This window comes from Oryctolagus cuniculus, chromosome 2, assembly GCF_051225735.1.
Source record: "Oryctolagus cuniculus isolate XC-2025 breed Fujian yellow rabbit chromosome 2, ASM5122573v1, whole genome shotgun sequence".
NCBI lineage: Eukaryota > Metazoa > Chordata > Mammalia > Lagomorpha > Leporidae > Oryctolagus > Oryctolagus cuniculus.
This window is the reverse complement of record NC_142868.1, coordinates 45,275,262-45,295,572: the sequence shown is the minus strand read 5'-3', so window position 1 is coordinate 45,295,572 and position 20,311 is coordinate 45,275,262. Positions and strand designations below refer to the sequence as shown.

Below are 20,311 nucleotides of genomic sequence, written 5' to 3'. Positions count from 1 at the left end.
AACCAGTGGAGGGAAGACCTTTTTCTCTGTCTCTCTCTCTCACTGTCTATATCTCTACCTTTCAAAAAAAAAAAAAAAAAAAATACCCACTCTGCTGTGGGGCTTGAGTTCTTATTTACCTATGGGTAACATCATATCCATAGATTGTTATTCCTAATGACTTTTTTTAAATTAATTTTTGAAAGATTTATTTATTTATTTTACTTAAAAGGCAGAGTTACAGTGAGAGGGAGAGACATGGAGAGATCCTTCTTCCACCAATTCACTTGCCAAATGACTGCAACGGCCAGAACTGGGCCAGGCCAAAGCCAGGAACCCAGAAGCCCAGAACTCCACTGGGGTCTCCCATGTGTGTGGCAGGGGCACACACACTTGGACCATTCTCCACTGCTCTCTAGGTGCATTAGGGAGCTGGATCAGAAATAAATCAGCCACTGCCCAAACCAGTATTCTGACATGGGATGTTGGTATCTGAAGCAGTGACTCAACCGGCTCTGCCACAATACTGGCTCCCCTAATGAATTTCTTGATTTGTGTTTTTCTTCAGAGGTTAGTAATGCTGACAATAAGCCTTTTCTTTAATCAACATGACTTTATATAATATTTTGATTATTCTACCTGATCTTTTGATTATTAAGAGTTTATTTCTAATGGTAGGGATTTTTATAATTGTATTGAATATGTGTATTCTACACTTGCCCATACATAATTTTATGTAAGTGTACATATATGTTTTCAAGTGTAATTTTGTTTTTTCTTCTCAATACTTTTATTTGTAAGGTTTTTTTGTTTATTTGAGTGGTAGAGTTACAGACAGAAGGAGAGACAAAGAGAAAGGTCCTTCATCCACTGGTTCACACCCCAAATGGCCGCAACAGCCAGAGCTGAGCTGATCCAAAGCCAGGTGCTAAGAGCTTCTTTCTGGTCTCCCATGTGGGTACAGGTAACCAAGCACTTGGAGTATCCTCCCCTGCGTTCCCAGGCCATAGCAGAGAGCCAGATCAGAAGAGGAGCAGACGGGACATGAACAAGTGCCCATGTGGGATGCAGACACCACTGGTGGATGCTTAGCCCACTATGCTACAGTGCCTGCCCCTCCATTCTTTTCTTTACTTCCTTTATCCCTTGACTCCCCAAGTGATTCACATATCCTTTTTTACCCATATTCCACACACACATACACACACACACACACAGCGCTACTCTCTTTTCACCCTCAATTCTGTTACTTGTTGATCACTTGCTTTTTCTCCTGTGCTTAAGCCGATAGATATATGTGTATGTATGTATATAGATACATATGCTGACATGAGCACACATAAAAGAACTTTTTGGTTGTAGTTTTTTTGTTTGATTATGTTATACTCCTTTTATTGCTTTTTGCTTTTCTTAGTCAACACTGCGTTGTATATATCCCAACAAGTTACCAAATAAAACCCTCATGTGTTCTTAATGATAACATTGTGTTTATTGATAAAAATATATTTTAATTTATTTGGACATTTCTATATTTATTGAAAGAACTTTTTGTAAAGATAAACTATTGGAAAAAAGGTGACAGTAAAAATTCTGGTATTTTCTTATATATGCCAGATTTCTTCCCAACATGATGTCATAATTCTCATTTAGACCAATGAACTACAATAATACGTTTTTGAAAAGATATTGATCTGCTTAGTTTTTGCTGAACAGATACCCCATTATTAAATTAATTATTTTTTGACTTATTTTTTGACCTTTAGTATGTTTATAGTCTTTATACCTTAGATTTGCCCTCTCTCCTCATATCCAATATTTTCCCAATTTAATTGATTAGCTCATTAGTTTATGGTTTTTATTGTAGGAAATCTAAAACTTTTATGCCTATCTTTTTATGTTTTTAATTTTTGTTTTGAATATAAAGAAGACAGTAGATTTTCTTTGTATGTTATATCCTTTATTTGGACAGATTTTTTTAAATATATATTTATTTATTTGAAAGGCTTGAAAGTCAGAAATACAGAGAGAAAAGGAAAGAGACAGAGAGAGAGAAATTTTCCATCTGCTGGTTCATTCCCCAAAATAGCCACAACAGCCAGGATTGGGCCAGACTGAAGCCAGGAGCCAGGAGTTTCTTCCAGATCTCCCACGCGGGTTCAGGGGCCCAAAGACTTGAACCATCTTCTACTGCTTTTGGACTATTTTCTACTGCTTTCCCAGAGAGCTGGATCTGAAATAGAATAGCCAGAATTTGAACTGGCACCCACATAGGATGCCAGTGCTACAGGCTGGAACTTCACCCGATGTGCCACAGCACTGGTCCACAGATTTTTTTTTAAGTCACAAGGAAAATTAACTTAAACAGAAACTTCATTTAGTGCTACAATTTAGGATATGCAATTGTGAAAGGTTTCTAACTTCACCCTGTACAGTTCACATATATCATTAGTCACTGTTAGGCACTTTGGTCTTGCGTAATATAATTCATTGCTAAATGTGTGTTTTAATATGAGAGTTTTTGACATCAACATTTTTAACTTTTGTCTAATTTATATCTTAACTTAGAGTTAATAGAAATAGTTGTCTCTATAGATTATGGTTTGAGGCTGCTAATAAGTTCAGTCTTTGTGATCTTTAGCTCCTAAACTGTGAAAAGATTTCATTTTTTGTGAAGATCTATGTCTGTATTGAAAGGGGTCAAAGTGTCTGGTGACTAAAGCAGTGGAATACAAATCAGAAGATAAAAGTACTGGGCTCACTCCATTATTAACTTATACTCTGTTCAGTAATGTAAACGCAACATTGGTATTCCTCTCTTTTTAAACTGGTTGTAGTTGCGATTACCATCTGATAGTTTGTGGAAATGCTTCATCACCTCCCTTAACAAATTGTTTTTACTTCTTCAGTAGCTCTTTGAAGTAGTTATCCTTTATGCTTGCTTGTTAACAGTTGTAAAAATTTTTACTTAGAAAAACTAAGTCTTTAAAGATTATGTTAGCAGTAAAATAATTAATACAATTGGAACCATACCCAAGAATTTCTGCCTCAGTTAAGACATTTAGTGACAGTCACTCTGGGGGGTGTTTCTTGTTTATAGGATTTTACATAAATACCCTTATGGTATTATCAAAAGAATTACTTTGAATGCCACTTTGTTATATATATATTCATTTTTTTAGATTTATTTATTTATTTATTTGAAAGGCAGAGTTACAGAGAGGCAGAGAGAGAGAGAGAGAGGTCTTCCATCAGCTGGTTAACTCCCTAGATGGCCAGAATGGCCGGAGCTGCGCCAATCCAAAGCTAGGAGCCAGGAGCCCCTTCCAGGTCTCTGATGCAGATGCAGGGGCCCAATGACTTGGGCCATCTTCTACTGCTTTCCCAGGCCGTAGTAGAGAGCTAGATCGGAAGTGGAGCAGCCATGACTCAAACTGGCGCCCAGTGGCCTTACCTGCCACGCCACAGTGCCTGCCCTATATATATTTTATTGCATGTTTAAATCTGTTTCTCTGGTTGATTTTTCATAACAGATTACATGATTATCATTATTTGTTCCAAATGTATTTGGAAACTGTCAGTGCATTTTTTTCCATAATTTTACTTCAAACCAGTATTTCATTTCAAATTGCAAAATAAGTTTTAAAAACATGTTTAGCAAAAGTTAACTCTTAATATTCTTAAGTTATATAATGAAAAATTTTATTCAACATTGAGTAACAGTATGTTTCAATTTTTTGTCTTTATTCTGCAGAATGATAAATCACATTGATCATCTCTGGAAAGGATATTGATCCGCCTCATGTGAAGTATGCTCAGTTCTTTTCCAGTGGTGTAAGTATTCAGTCCTTCCCAATTTTTATCTTCTCAATCATTTAATAAATTTAAGAAATTATTATTATGATTCACATTTAAGAGCAGACATTTTTACAGTCGAAAGACTTTTAGAAAAGGAATCAAATGGTAGTATACCTGTTTGGCATTAAAGTAAACAAATATCATAGTCATGTGGTGAAGCATTTCTGTTTCCAGCTTCAAATTTTGACATTAATTTTCAACAGAATATAAAATTACTTATTTTCAGTTGCTTTATAGACAAGATATTTGTAAGATGATTAGTTAACAAGTTGATAAAACCATTGTTAGATTCCTTGTGATAAACAGAATATTGGGAGAATGTTATCTTAATGTTTCCTTTTGTATGCAAACTCCTAACACCACAGCCAGCCATTTCCCTTTAGCTGTTGGAAATGATAATGTAGTTAAGCCTGTTAGCTAATGTAGTTGCTATTCTTTCTTTGGAGTCAGGCAAAACATACAAATTGAGATGATGGTATTATGTTGAGAGTGTTTTTGTGCTAGGATATGAACTGTAACCACCAGTTCATATTAAATAGGCCTCTGAATGAAAGTATTCCGGGAATTTCACATATTAGAGAAGATAAAGTATCTATTAGCTCATTAAGTGCATCTTTAGAGTCTAATGCAAAATGCCTTTAGCATAAGTATTTTCTAAAATTTGGTAGCGTCTGTGTTTCACTTAAATTCCTTCCGTTTTGGTTGACAGTTCTACAATCCAATAAGTAGACAATAAAATAGGTTTTCCTGGTTATTTAGGTTTTTCATAAGTTCCATCTTCCTGCTTTTATTGATTCTATGATACAATGGAAAGTCTCTAGAATAGGCTTATTAATGCCAGCCTGAGTTTCGGCTAAGTAACCATGTTCTTGCTGAAGCACTTAATCTCTTTGAGTCTTAGTTTCACGTACACCCCCCTCCTCTTTATCCATTTACTAACTAAAGGAATGACTATTCTCAATAGCCATTAGAATGTAAGCATCTTGAGGCCAGGAATTTTTGCCTGATTTGTTCCTTCTTGATCTTTTGTGCTTCCTATGTTATTTGACACATAATGGACACTCAGTAAATTTTAGTTGAGTGAATGATTTTTTTCTAAATCAGGGATAGGAAACCTTTTTTCTGCCAGGGGTCATTTAGATATTTATAACATCATTCATAGGCCATACAAAATTATCAACTTAAAAATTAGCATGCTATGAATTTATTGAATTTTTTAAAGGTTTTTTTATTTGAAAGTCAGAATTACATAGAGAAGGAGAGGCAGAGAGAGAGGTCTTCCATCCACTGGTTCTCTCCCCAATTGGCCACAATGGCCAGAGCTGCGCTGATCTGGAGTCAGGAGCCAAGAGCTTCCCACGGATCTCTCATGCGGGAGCAGGGGCCCTAGGACTTGGGCCATATTATACTTTCCTCCAAGACCATAGCAGAGAGCTGGATCGGAAGTGGAACAGCTAGGACTTGAACCGGGGCCTAAATGGGATGCCGGCACTGCAGGTGGCGGCTACTTGCTACGCCACAGCACTGGCCCCTATTTATTGAATTCTGCATCCAACCTGTGGTTCCTGTGACAGGGCCAGACCAGATGATTTCACAAGCCTTACATGGCCCTGGAGCCAGATGGTCTTCATATCTTGACTGGTATCCACTTCTCTAGTATCATATCGTTTAAATCTCCTTCTTTAAAATTTCATGTCTTTACTTTTTTTTTTTTTTTGATTTAGTAATAGTATTTAGTAAGGGGATGATCAAAGTATGATTTCACAAACCCTGTAATTTATTACCATATAAAGGGAATATTTTCTTGGACTCACATGCTTAAAGAAGAGGAGAATGACATGAAGAAAATACACAGTGGAAAAGTTTGATTAACTACAATAATGAATTCTCAAATTATTAAAGTCTAGTTGTTGACTTAGTATTGAAGTAAGTGTATGAAAAAAAACCAACATCTAGTTATAGATCGAAATATTCCTTCATAGGGATAGTTCTTAGCCTGACCACCACAGTGGTGATCCAGAGAGACATAATATTCCTTCATGCTAGAGCCTGGTACCCATTTTAGCAGGCAAGGTTTCAGAGCTCCACGGCCTATCATAGCCTGATCTCTCAAAGTGTCTTTCAAACTCTTGATGTATTTTGAAGTCTAGTAGTTGAGGTCAGTAACTCACATAGGGAGTCTGATAAGGTCTGATATGACTTTGCCAAAGCAAGAGGAAATTGACAACAAATTCTCACATGAAGGTATGACAAGAATTAACATTCTAAAGGGAAGTGGAAGTACCTCCCAATTTCTGATGCAGGGGATTTCTTAAAACATCATACTGTGGTAGGAAGGGAAAGAACACACTACAGCTTCTTATTACACTAAAACATACTATCTATCATCTATGTAGCACACTATGCATGTGCTTGCAATTATTTCAAAGCAACAAAACAGATTTTTTCCCCCTAATGTGTAAAAAGTGACTGTAATAAGAAACCTCCATCTTAGGTACCCTTCTCTGAAGGGAGGAGAGAACTTCCACTTTGATTATTGCCTTGTCTAAATAAGATTGGAGTTAGCGGACTCAAAAGGCTTCCATAGCCTTGGCAACTCATGGCAAGAGCCTAGGGTGATTACTGAGGCCATAAACAAGAGTGTCAATTGTTAAGTCAACAACAGGAGTCACTGTGCACTTACTCCCCATGTAGGATCTCTGTCCTTAATGTGTTGTACAATGTAAATTAATGCTATAACTAGTACTCAAACAGTACTTTACACTTTGTGTTTCTATGTGGGTGCAAACTGTTGAAATCTTTGCTTAATATATACTAAATTGATCTTCTTTATAAAAAGATAATTGAAAATGAATCTTGATGTGAATGGAATGGGAGAGGGAGTGGGAGATGGGAGGGTTGCGGGTGGGAGGGAAGTTATGGGGGGGGGGGAAGCCACTGTAATCCAAAAGCTGTACTTTGGAAATTAAATTTATTAAATAAAAGTTAAAAAAAAAAAAGAAACCTCCATCTTAATCAACGTAACTTAAAAACTATTAAAATGAGTTTGACGGGGCCTACATTGTGGTGTAGTGGGGTAAAGCTACTGCCTGCAATGCCAGCATCCCTTATGAGGCAAGTTTGTGTCTGGGCTGCTCCAATTCTGATCCAGCTCCCTGCCAATGGCCTGGGAAAAGCAGCAGAAGATGGGCCAAATGCTTGGACCCTTGCTATCCACATGGGAGACCTCCTGGAGGAAGCTCCTGGCTCCTGGTTTCGGCTTGGCCCAGCTATGGCCATTGTGGCCATCTGGGGAGTGAAATAGTAGATGGAAGATCTCTCTCTGTCTCTCCCTCTCTATCTGTAACTCTGTCAAATAAATAAATAAATATTTAAAAAGATAAAATGTGACTGATATGATATAATCTTACTTTTAGCAACATCCTTTTATAAAAACATTTTAATACTGTATCTGTAGTCACAGCTTCTGTTCTTAGACTTCAATCTTTTCTCCTATTGGTTTGAATTATATTGAATCATTTTCACTATACTCTCAAGCTCAGTCCCCAGTAAAACTTCATTTCTTATTTGTCATTTTCTTGTTTTAAGATGGTATCCTTTGATGGTTGTAATAACTGAGAAAGAGGATAGTGTCACATAAATACTTTAAAGGGCCTGAGTCAGTGAATATTATAGTCAACTCTAGAGTATGTTAAATCATCATCTGATAAATACCATATATGCAAAACAAAAACTAACTTACTTTGTTTGATCACTCTAGATAAAATTATCTTTAAAGATAACAGCATAGAGCTGAAGACAAAGCTTTGTTACCTAGAAAACCTTTTTAATGCTGATGCTTTGCAAGAAAGGTAGCAATGTCCTTTTTGCCTGTGAGGGTTCAAGAGTCATCTTCTGTGAATGCTTTAACCTCATTTTTTTGTCAAATTTAGTTTATGATATATTCTATGCCTCGTGCCTTATCCAAGAAGGGTTTAGGTATATCCTCAAGTATTGAAAAAATTCATTGTAAAATATATTTACTATTGTAGTCTCATAGGATAGTCTTTTCTTAGATCATAAGTTTATGAACTGAGCCATAATTCTTGAATGTAATTGTTCTTTTATGCTTTAAACATTGTCTGAGATATTACAATGCTGAAATTCTTCTCACATCATTTTCAATTATTGTTGGCCCAAGTCTGCCTTCAGATTAGTAATTTAAAGTGAAAAATGTTCCTTATCCTGTGAATAATCCTTATTCATAAGAAAATTAATTCCACTCTTACATGTTTCCTTTTACTGTTAGGAAAGAATTGCTGATATCATTTACTTAGATAACCTTTATAGGTCACTCAAATGCCATAATTTCTTGAGTATATGCTTAAAGTAGCTAAAATCATTAAAAAATAAATTTGGAAGTGCCACAGTGTATACCTTGTTTTATGTTAGTAAACTGTAATATTATTATCAGAGATCTAAGAGAGGTTCTGATCTCTATCCTTTTTCAGAAAAATACAGTATCTTCAGTATCATTTACATGATTTGAACCTGTGCCCTATGGTGATCATAGATTCTATTCCAGCTGTTTTGGATATTTTTACTTAGGTTATATCTTTTTTTTTTTTAGGTTATTCAAATGTATTTATTGGATACCTATTTTTTTTTTAATTTATTTAATGAGCACAAATTTCCAAAGTACAGCTTATGGACCACAATAGCCTCCCCCCGCCCCGTGTCTTCCCTCCCATCCACAACGCTCCCCTCTCCCACTCCCTCTCCACCTCCCCTTCACATCACGATTAATCTTCAATTATCTTTATATACAGAAGATCAATTTAGTGTATGTTAAGTAAAGATTACCACATTTTGCTCCCACACAGAAACACAAAGTGTAAAATACTATTTGAGTACTAGTTATAGCATTGATTAAACACCTAAGAGTAATTGTGTATTAATTACAGAGCTCAACCAATAGTTTTAAGTAGAATATAAAATGCACCTTTTGTATTGTTGTGGCTTCCCCCCGACCTCCCTCCCTCCCGTGGCCTTCCCCTCACCCACTTCCTCTCCCATCCCGCCCTTCATCACGTTTCATTTTCAGTTACCTTCATATACCGAAGATCAATTTAGTATATACTAAGCAGGGATTTCAACAGGTTGCACTCACACAACCGAACCAGGTATATAGGGTATTGTTCGACTAGTAGTGTTGTTTTTGAGTTTCATAGATAAACATATTAAGGACAGAGATCCTGCGTGGGGAGCATGAACCCAGTGAACTCCCGTTGTTGATTTAACAATTAGCACTCTTATTTATGACGTCAGCAATCACCCGAGACTCTTGCTATGAGCTGTCTAGGCTATGGAAGCCCCTTGAGTTCACCAACTCTGAATTTGTTTAGTCAAGGCCATATCACAGTGGAGGTTCCTTCCTCCCTTCAGAGAAAGGCGCCTCTCTCCTTAGGTTATATCTTTTGCATTGGGGGTTTCTCTTGCTGCAAGTTAGAGATAGCTAATTTAAACAAGGTAAAACATACAAGGAAGGGGCCGGTGCTGTGATGTAGTGGGTTAATCCACCGTCCACAGTGCCAGCATACCATATGGGTGCTGGTTTGAGTCCCAGCTTCTCCACTTCTGATCCAGCTCCCTGCTAATGTGCCTAGGAAATCATCAGAGGATAGCCCATTGCTTTGGCTCCTGCACCCACATGGGAGATCCTGATGAAGCTCCTGGCTTCTGGCTTCACCTGGCTCAGCCCTGGCCATTGTGGCCATTTGGGGAGTGAACCAGCAAATGGAAGATCTCTCTCTGTCTCTCCCTCTCTGTAATTATGCCTTTCAAATAAATAAATAAATCTTTTTTTGAAAAAAGAATTACTTGAACAAGGGAACAAGGGATATGAATAGTATAGGGTTTTGTCTGTTGCTCTACTCTGCATACTCCTGGTATGTCCACTTTATTTTCCCACAAACTGGCCTCTTCAGCATAATGAGAAATTTGTCAGACTAACATCTCCCTGTAACTGAGCACACTGACAGTGATACTCTATCTCCCCCTTGATGCAACCAGAGTGTGTTAAGGAGAGAAAGGCATGGCTTCCTTGTATGCCCATTTCATTGACGAGAAATTGGAATACTGTGAGTGACAACCTCAAAAAACTATGAAACATTCTAGGCAGACAAAACAACACATAGCTACTGTTCCTCCTTTTATGACTTTTAGAATAAAAGTGGTTTCCAATAGTCAAGGAATCTGAAAATATTACATTGTTTCATATACTGTGAAATCTTTAGTTCTGACAATTATTTCCCTTAATATTATTCTAATTTTAAAACAATTTGTTTGAGAGAATGACAGAAACAGATCTGTCCTCGACTGGTTTACTCCTCAAATACTTGTAACAGCTGGGACTGGACCAGGCCAAAGCCCAAAGACCCAAGTACTTAATCCATTACCTGCAAACTGCCAGGGTGTGCATTATAGAATAGACAAACAGAAGCTAAATTGTTCAGTGTCTCTTATAAGCCATTAGAAAGATGCTCACATAGCTTTTTCAGTAAATTTTTCACTGAAGTATAATACAAGTATCCTACTGAAGTCCACAGACCAACATTGACCAACTTGTTGAATTTCCAAAGTGAATGTAGCTGTATAATTTAAGTCACCTAGGTTAAGACATAGAACTCTTCCAAGACTATATAACATCTTTTTTTTTTTTTTTTTTTTACAGGCAGAGTGGCAGTGAGAGAGAGAGACAGAGAGAAAGGTCTTCCTTTTTGCCGTTGGTTCAACCTCCAATGGCCGCCGCGGCCGGCACGCTATGGCCGGCGCATTGTGCTGATCTGAAGCCAGGAGCCAGGTGCTTCTCCTGGTCTCCCATGCGTGTGCAGGGCCTAAGCACTTGGGCCATCCTCCACTGCACTCCCTGGCCATAGCAGAGAGCTGGCCTGGAAGAGGGGCAACCGGGACAGAATCCGGCACCCCGACCGGGACTAGAACCCGGTGTGCTGGCGCCGCAAGGCGGAGGATTAGCCTAGTAAGCCGCGGTGCCGGCGAACATCTTTTCTTCTTTAAGATTTATTTTATTTATTTGAAAGACGGAGTTACAAAGAGAGGTAGAGACAAAGAGAGAGAGGTCTTCCATCTGCTGGTTCACTCCCCAGATGGCCACAACAGCCGGAGCTGTGCCTATCCAAAGCCAGGAGCCAGGAGCTTCCTCCGGGTCTCCCACATGGGAGCAAGGGCCCAAGCACTTGGGCCATATTTTACTGCTTTCCCAGGCCACAGCAGAGAGCTGGATCGAAAGAGGAGCAGCCGGGACTATATCCAGTGCCTATATGGGATGCTGGCATTTCAGGCCAGGGTGTTAACCTGCTGCGCCATAGCGCTGGCCCCAACTATATAACATCTTAAAATAGATCATCTGTGTTATGTAGGGTGAATAGATCTTGTGAAATTGTTCAGGAAAGAAAAGAAATTAGTCCCCCTGGTCAAAAGTTTTCTCTTTTCTTCTGAGTGGGTGATTATACATAAAGATAAGAAGTCCATGGACACGTTTTTCATAGTTTACATTTTGAACTTTTTGCAGACCCCTCGTATACATGGATTTCAAAATTTTTGCACCAAAATAAACTTACCTTTTGATTCTATTTATTCACAAATGTACACCTTCATGCTGTTTGGGAGAAAACTACCAAAAGATTTAGTAGAGTACTAATGTAATAAGCAAAGGCATTTAAAATAGCCGATAATTAGAAATAATAGAAGTGTCTATCAGTAGAAAGGATAAACAAACCTGTGGTCTAGTTCTAGAATGAAACACTACTTGGCAATAAAAAGGAACAAACTGCTATAACAAGAAGTGAATTTCAAAAAAATTTGAGCTTAGTGAAAGAAGCTTTATACAAAAGAATAAGTAGAGAGTACATATAAAGTTGTATAAATATGTGGTAGGAAACGTAATCTGAACAGTGATTGCTTCTGAGGGAAGGGGATAGAAATTGATGAAGAAGGTGTCTAAGGCAACTTCCTGAGTTGATGGGTGATATTCTTTTTTTGTTTGTTTTTCTAACAGTGTCTCTCAGGAGGGAGACATTTGTTAAGATTTATTTTACTTAAAGGTAGAGTTACAGAGAGAAAGGGAGACAGAAATCTTCAATCCATTGGCTCACTGCCCTAATGACCTGGTCTGGGCCAGGCGAAAGCCTGGAGCCAAGAGCTTCATCTAGGTTTCCCAGATGAGTATATGGACCCAAGCACTTGGGCCATCTTCTGCTTTTCCCAGGCACATTAGCAGGGAGCTAGATTAGAAGTGGAGCATCTGGGACACAAACTGGCACTCATGGGATGTCAGCATTATAAGTAGTGACTTAACCCACTACACAATGCTGGCCTTTGATGAAGATATTCTGTATGTTCAATGCGGATTTGAATTTCAAAAGTGTTTGTATTTATCAACACCCTTAGAATGGTAATCATGAGGTTTGTACACTTTCTGTTATGCCAATTTTGCCTCCATAAAGAAAAAAAGCTGAGTGAATATTGAGCAGCACCAGTTAATATATGCATACTGAAGCTTTTAGGGAGAAGTGTCAGATGTTTGTAACTGATTTTGAAATTCTTCCAAATAGTGTGATAAATTAGGAATGGTTGGAAAAGAGAATGGATAGATATGCAGGAACTCAAAAAGTTTGTGGGAAAATATATTTAAAAGATAATACACAGTTTACTTGGACTTTCTGAGACCCTTTCTTTCTATGTGATAGTATGTCATAAAAAGTGAATGATAAAAATCTAAGTTGTTAGTATATGGATGAGTATTCACTGTAAATTTTTTCTCTGTTAATAAAATTTTTCATTATAAAATTTAGGAAAGAGAGAACCAAAGCAATGAAGAGTCTAGTAATCATGAAAATAAATCTTTCATTTATCATATATAATAGGTAGGTAGTTTGTCATAATTGAACATTTGAAAAAATGCAGACCATAATACACATAGGTGTAGGATAAATATTGTAGCCTATGGACCTACATATTAGTTTGAGTCCTCAAAATGTTTTTTGTTTTGTTTTTAGAGAATCGGTTTTTAAAGCTAGTGAGATTTCACATAAAATTCTATATTTCTGCCAACTAAGTTTTTCTTTTTAAAGATTTTTATTTATTTGAGAGGCAGATTTACAGACAGACCGAGGGACAGATAGAGAGAAAGGTCTTCCATACTCTGGTTCACTCCCCAAATGGCCTCAGTGGCTGGAGATGGACCAATCTGAAGCCAGGAGCCAGGAACTTCTTCTGGGTCTCTCATGTGGGTGCAGGGGCCCAAGCATCTAAACCTTCTTCCACTGCCTTCCCAGGATATAGCAGAGAGCTGGATCAGAGGAGGAGCTGTAGGGACATGAACCAGTGCCCATATGGGATGCCAGTGCCACAGGCAAAGGCCGCAACCTACTATGCTACAGCACATCCCCTGCCAACTAAGTTTTAAAAGGATTTGAAAGACAAACCAATTAGTAGAATAGAAAAGAGAATCGAAAGGTAGATAACAGGTTCATATGGAAATTTTGCATATTATAAAAGAGTTTTCGGGGCCGGTGCTGTGGCACAGTGGGTTAAAGCCCTGGCCTGAAGTGCAGGCATCTTATATGGGAGCCGGTTCTAGTTCCAGCTGCTTCTCTTCCAATCCAGCTCTCTGCTATGGCCTGGGATAGCAGTGGAGGATGGCCCAAGTCCTTGGGCCCCTGCACCCACGTCGGGGACCCAGAGGACGCTCCTGGCTCCTGACTTAGGATTGGCACAGCTCTGGCCGTTGTGGCCATCTGAGGAGTGAACCAGTGGATGGAGGACCTCTCTCTCTGTCTCTATTTCTCTCTGTAACTCTGTCTTTCAAATAACTAAAATCTTTAAAAAAAATGACTTTTCATATCAAAGGAGAAGCAATACATTATTCATTAAAACATTTTGGACACCTAACTCTCTGTTTCGAATGAAATAAAGCCCAAATCCTTTTGTACCTAATAAGTAAATATAAAATCTAGATGGAACAAAGATGTTACTACTACCAGTTGTTTCAACTAAATTATATTAACTGGAAACTCCTTTAAAGGAATATAACAGCCTATGTCCAGATCTCATGATTCCAGTAATTCCCACAATATTGGAAAGCAGAATGATGTAAGCTTTAGGAGTCAATAAAATCTAGGCTTAAATCTTTTTTTCTATTTCTTAGACTTTTTGCAAGGACATAACTATTCTGAGCCTATGGTGTTTTTTGTTTTTTGTGTTTTTTTTGTTTTGTTTTGTTTTGTTTTGTTTTGTTTTGTTTTGACAGGCAGAGTGGACAGTAAGAGAGAGAGAGAAAGGTCTTCCTTTTCTGTTGGTTCACCCTCCAATGGCTGCTGTGGCCAGCGCACCGCGCTGATCCGAAGCCAGGAGCCAGGTGCTCCCTGGTCTCCCATGCGAGTGCAGGGCCTAAGCATTTGGGCCATCCTCCACTGCCCTCTCGGGCCACAGCAGAGAGCTGGCCTGGAAGAGGGGCAACTGGGACAGAATCCGGCGCCCCAACCGGGACTAGAACCCAGGGTGCCGGCGCCGCAAGGCGGAGGATTAGCCTATTGAGCCACAGTGCCGGCCCCTGAGCCTATATTTCTTTAGCAGTTCATCTACCTATCAATATGAAATGAAATAAAATAAATAATAGCTACCACAGAGGGTTGCTATTAGAATTAGATGAGATTACATTTTAAGAAACTCTTTATCAAGTTCTTCCCTAGAAGTGAAGGTTCAGTAAATTTTTAGTACAGTATATAAGCATAAGGAATCTTTTTTTTCTGCCAAGGGGTCAATTGGATATTTACAGTATCATTCATGGGCCATATAAAATCATGAACCTAAAAATTAGCCTGCTATAGATTTACTGTAATTATAGTAATTACAGAAATTACTGAACTTTGAGTTTCTCCTGCCGTTTCCTTGGCAGGGCCAGAACAAATGATTTCCCAAGCCTTATACAACCTGTGGGCCAGACATTTCCCACCCCCTGAAGAGGGCTAAAGAGACAGTGGACAATGAGGTCTGCAATAGCTTATAGGAACTGGCCCCAAATTGACAGTTACCTGTAAAGGAATAGAAAATTCCTTGACATGTGCTCCATCAGCAAACTTATTAACAGGCTACTGCATGCCATCCATCCTGTTTGGTGCTAGAACAATAAAAATTAAAATAGAAGAGATTACCACTTTCAAATATCTTTAATATAAAAAAAAATCAGATTTCATAGAAAATTCAACTAGTGAGAATTTTTATATTTGACAACTCTTAATATGTTTGTTACTCACTCTAAGAAAATATTTTCTGGTGTGCTGCAATATCTTGTCTTAAGTAGAGAAAACATAGAAGCAATTTCTTAAGAAAAATAAATGGCTTGGTTTGGCTGCTACCGTAGAAGATCCATTTTTCAGGATTAAGAGAGAATGCATTACAGAAATGAAAAACTGATGAAATTGCTAAGTAGTGGATGAATCGTACTTAATAAGTTTTTTTATAAACCTCTTTTATTTTCCACTTAAATAATTTTACTGCTTATAAGTATTTGCTTAGCAAATCATTTGTTTTCACTAAGTGAAGTTATACATAGAGTTCTCAGTTTTACTTTGCAGATATTTGGTCAGCAACTTTTCATTAATACTCTAATGAAAAATAACATATTGAAAATGGAAAAAACAAAGACCTGTTAGTTATCACATAGCCTGGGCTTAATGATCTATATGTACTTAATCTACATCTATTGTTTGGTATTATTGTCGTAACTAAAATTTTTTCAGAATGCTTACCAGAATTGAGGAAAATGTATATTGTATGCCATATGAAATTGAGTTTTGGGGCCAGCACTTTGGCCTAGCGGGTGATGCCACTGCCTACAGTGCCAGCATCCCATATGGGTGCTGGTTTGAGTCCTGGCTACTCCACTTCCTATCCAGCTCTCTGCTATGTCCTGGGGAAGCGGAAGAAGATGGCCCAAGTACCTGGGCCCCTGCACCTGCGTGGGAGACCCGGACAAGACTCCTGGCTTCAGATCAGTGCAGCTCCGGCCATTGAGGCCAATCGGGGAGTGAACCAGCAGATGGAAGACCTCTCTCTCTCTGCCTTTCTTCTCTCTCTGTGTAACTCTGACTTTCAAGTAAAATAAAGAAATATAAAAAAAAAAAAAAAGAAAAAAATGAGTTTTGTTATTTTTAGTTTTCACCTGCTAATCAACTCAATACCTGTAACAATCCATTTGCCATGGCAAAAACATTCTGATGTGGGACATATCTTACTATTTTATTTTTAAAGCTTTATTTCACTTATTTGAAAGACAGAGTTAGAGAAAGAGAGAGGGGGGGGTGTCTTTTATCCACTGCTTCATTTCCCAAATTGCCACAGTGGCTAGAGCTGAGCCAATCCAAAGCCAGGAGCTTCTTCTAGTTTTCCCATATGGGTGCACAGGCCCAAGGACTTGGGCCATCCTCCGCTGTTTTCCCAGGTGCACTAGCAGGGGGTTGGATCGGAAATGGAGCAGCCAGGAGTCATACTGGCGCCCATATGGAATGCCAGCCCTGCAAACTGGGGCCTCAGCCCACTGTATCCCAGCACTGGCCCTTTACAACTTGTTTTTTAAAAATATTGATTTATTTATTTGAAAGTCAAAGAGAGAGGGTTGGTGGGGGGGCAGAGAGAGATCTTCCATCTGTTGGTTCACTCCACAGATGGCTACTACAGCCAGAACAGGAGTCAGGAGCTTCTTCTGGGTCTCCCATGTGGGTGGCAGGAGCCCAAGCAGTTGGGCCGTCTTCTGCTGCTTTTCCCAGGGCATAAACAGGGAGCTGGTTTGGAAATAGAGCAGCTGGGACATGAACCGGTGTCCATATGGGTTGCTGGTGTCACAGGTGGCAGCTTTACCTGCTTCACTATAACATACAACTCTGGCCCCATGTTTTGCTGCTTTTAATTAAGAAGTAGATGTAGAAAAGAAAACAAGTTAATGTAGAAATACTGCATTCTTCATAATGACATATGCCTTGATAAATATTGTCGATAAAGATACTTATTTTTCTTTCTTTTTTTTTTTTTTTTTAGTTTGCTGGAAACCATGTCTCACTATACAGATGAACCCAGATTTACCATAGAGCAGATAGATCTGCTTCAGCGCCTTCGGCGTACTGGGATGACTAAACATGAAATTCTCCATGCTTTGGAAACTTTAGACCGTCTTGATCAAGAGCATAGTGACAAGTTTGGAAGAAGGTCCAGCTATGGAGGAAGTACATACGGGAACAGTACCAACAATGTTCCGGCATCTTCTTCTACAGCTACAGCTTCCACACAGACTCAGCATTCGGGAATGTCCCCTTCACCCAGCAACAGTTATGATACCTCCCCTCAGCCTTGTACTACCAATCAAAATGGGAGGGAAAATAATGAGCGATTGTCCACATCCAATGGAAAGATGTCACCAACTCGCTACCATGCAAACAGCATGGGTCAGAGGTCATACAGTTTTGAAGCCTCAGAAGAGGACTTAGATGTAGATGATAAAGTAGAGGAGTTAATGAGGTAAGTTACTTTGCTTGTTGAGACCCCTAAAAATGTCTGTGTTCTTAAATTGTTGTTAAATAATAAGCTATATTTAAGTTACTTAGCTGTAAGACTTCTGATTTTTTTTTCCTGCCCTTCTTTTGAGATGAAAAATATTTCTTAAAATTTTGTGGGTTTTTTTTGATAGGTAGAGTTATAGACAGTGAGAGAGAGACAGAGAGAAAGGTGTTCCTTCTGTTGGTTCACTCCCCTAATGGCTGCTACGGCCAGCGCTGCGCCGATCCAAAGTCAGGAGCTGGGTGCTTCCTCCCGGTCTCCCATGCAGGTGCAGGGACCCAAGCCCTGGGTCATCCTCCGTTGCCCTCCCAGGCCACAGCAGAGAGCTTGACTGGAAGAGGAGCAACTGGGACTAGTACCCGGCGCCCCAACCGGAACTAGAACCCAGGGTGCCGGTGCCACAGGCAGAGGATTAACCAAGTGAGCCATGGCACCGGTCAAAATTTTGTGTTTTCATTTTAGAGATTTATTTATTTATTTGAAAGTCAGAGAAGGAGAGCTAGAGAGAGAGAGAGATGGAGGGTGGGAGAGAGGGAGGGAGGGAGAGAGGTCTTCTATCTGCTGGTTCACTCCCCAATTGGCTGCAGCAGCCAGAGCTGAGAAAATTCGAAGCCAGGAGCCAGGAGCTTCTTTCAGGTCTCTTACATGGGTACAGGGGCCCAAGGAGTTGGGCCATCCTCCACTGCTTTCCCAGGCCATAGCAGAGAACTGGATAGGAAGAGGAGCAGATGGGACCTGAATCAGCGCCCATTTGGGATGCCGGCACTGCAGGCAGCGGCTTTACCTGCTCCGCCATAGGCCAGACCCAAAATTTTATGTTTTTATTTCAGATTTTCTCTACTTCATCTCTTTCTCTTTGCTAGCTGATAAGCCCTTTAAAAAAAAAAAAAAAGGTTTATTTTCCTTTGTTTGAAAGAGTTACAGAAAGGTAGACATCTTCCATCTGCTGGTTCACTCCCCTAATAGCTACAGCGGCCAGAGCTGAGCTGACCTGATCTGAAGCCAGGAGCCAGGAGGTTCTTCTTGGACTTGGACCATTCCCCGCTGCTTTCCTAGGCACAGTTAGCAGGGAGCTGAGTCAGAAACGGAGCAACCAGGACTTGAACTGGCATCCATATGAGATACTGGCTCCCAAATGGGATGTCAGGGCTGCAGGCCAGGGCTTTAACCCACTGCACCACAGTGCCAGCCCCTTGATAAACCTTTTCTATTCTGTTTATTAAAGGTTAATCTCTCTTTATGGCTGTAAGAGCTGATTTCTAACATGCACATTATAATCCTTAAGTACATTTTCTGAGGGATAATTTTTTCGTGATACAGAGTATGTCCATTTTTAATTTTTCCTGCCAACATTCCAATCAAGAAAATAATTTGAGTACTCATAATATGAAAACTCTTTTAGGAAGACAAAAGGACATGGTTTTTGCCCCTAAGAATCTAAAGTTCAAATTTTGACAATAGAGGCAAATACACACACACTCACACACACGTTATCTGTTACAAGATACATGTAAGATTGTGAGTTTTAATCACTGAGAAAAGGAGTCCACTTTCAACGGAGGTAATTAGAAAAAGGCTACACACTGGACATGGGACACTGAGGGCAACAACCATGTTTTTTCCATTGTTATGCTTCCACAATCTACAACTTTGCTTACTGTGTAGTAATTTTATAGTAATTTCTTGTGATTCTTTTTATTTCTGTAACATCTGTTGTTACCTTTCCTTTTTCATTGTTTCCAGAATTTTTTTTTTCTTCTGTGAACCAGTGTTCATTCAGGAGCATGTTGTTCAATCTCCATGTGTTTGTATATGTTCTAGAGATTCTCTTTTTTTTAAAATTTATTTATTTATTTATTATTTGACAGGTAGAGTTATAGACAAAGAGAGACAGAGAGAGAAAGGTCTTCCTTCCGTTGATTTACTACCCAAGTGGCCGCTACGGCCGGCGCGCTGTGCCGATCCGAAGCCAGGAGCCAGGTGTTTCCTCCTGGTCTGCCATGCAGGTGCAGGGCCTAAGCACTTGGGCCATCCTCCACTGCCTTCCCGCACTGCAGCAGAGAGCGGGACTTGGAAGAGGAGCAACTGGGACTAGAACCCGGCGCCCATATGGGTTGCCAGCGCCACAGGTGGAGGATTAACCAAGTGAGCTGCGGCGCCGGCCCCCTAGAGATTCTTGAGTTGTTGATGTCCAGTTTCATTCTATTGTGGTCTGAGAAGATGCATGATACGATTTTGATTTTTTTGAGTTTGCTGAGACTTGCTTTGTGGCCCAGCATGTGGTCTGTCCTAGAGAAGGTTCCATGCACTGGCAAGAAGAGTATGTATTCTGCCACTGTAGGGTGAAAACTTCTGTAGATATCTGTTCGGTCCATTTAGTCTATAATGTCAGTTAACTCTGTTGTTTCCTTGTTGATTTTCTCTCTGGTTGATCTGTCCATTGCTGAAAGCAGCATATTGAAATCCCCCATTACTATTGTGTTGGAGTCTATTTCTCTCTTTAGATCCATTAACATTTCTTTTAAATAGCCAGGTGACCTATAATTAGGTGCATGTGTGTTTATATTATTTTCACATCTTCCTATTGAGTTGATCCCTTAATCATTACATAGTGCCATTCTTTGTCTCTTGTAACAGTTTTTATGTTACAATCTATTTTGTCTGATGATAGGATGGCTGCAGCAGCACTTTGTTTCTGTTAGTGTGGAATATTTTTTTCATTCTTTCACTTTCAGTCTGCATGTATCTTTGTTGGTGAGATGTGTTTATTGTAGGCAGCAAATAGATTTTGTTTTTTAATCCATTCATCTTTTTTTAAAAGATTCATTTTATTTGAAAAGCAGAGCCACGAGAGAAAGGGAAAGAC

General features: G+C 39.3%; 1 protein-coding gene across 39 annotated transcripts in view; it reads left to right on the top strand.

The window, feature by feature from the left end:
• Positions 1-20,311, top strand: part of HMBOX1 (homeobox containing 1) — a 224,176-nt gene that overhangs the window by 83,062 nt on the left and 120,803 nt on the right. For all 39 annotated transcript variants that reach the window (XR_011386240.2, XR_007918102.3, XR_011386241.1 and 36 more), the window contains 2 exons: positions 3,731-3,810; positions 16,930-17,406. Coding sequence is in view for 31 of the 39 variants with exons in the window: in XM_051842545.3 (XP_051698505.1) it covers positions 3,788-3,810; positions 16,930-17,406 (500 nt within the window). In the remaining 8 variants the exon portion in view is untranslated. The remainder of the gene's footprint in view (positions 1-3,730; positions 3,811-16,929; positions 17,407-20,311) is intronic.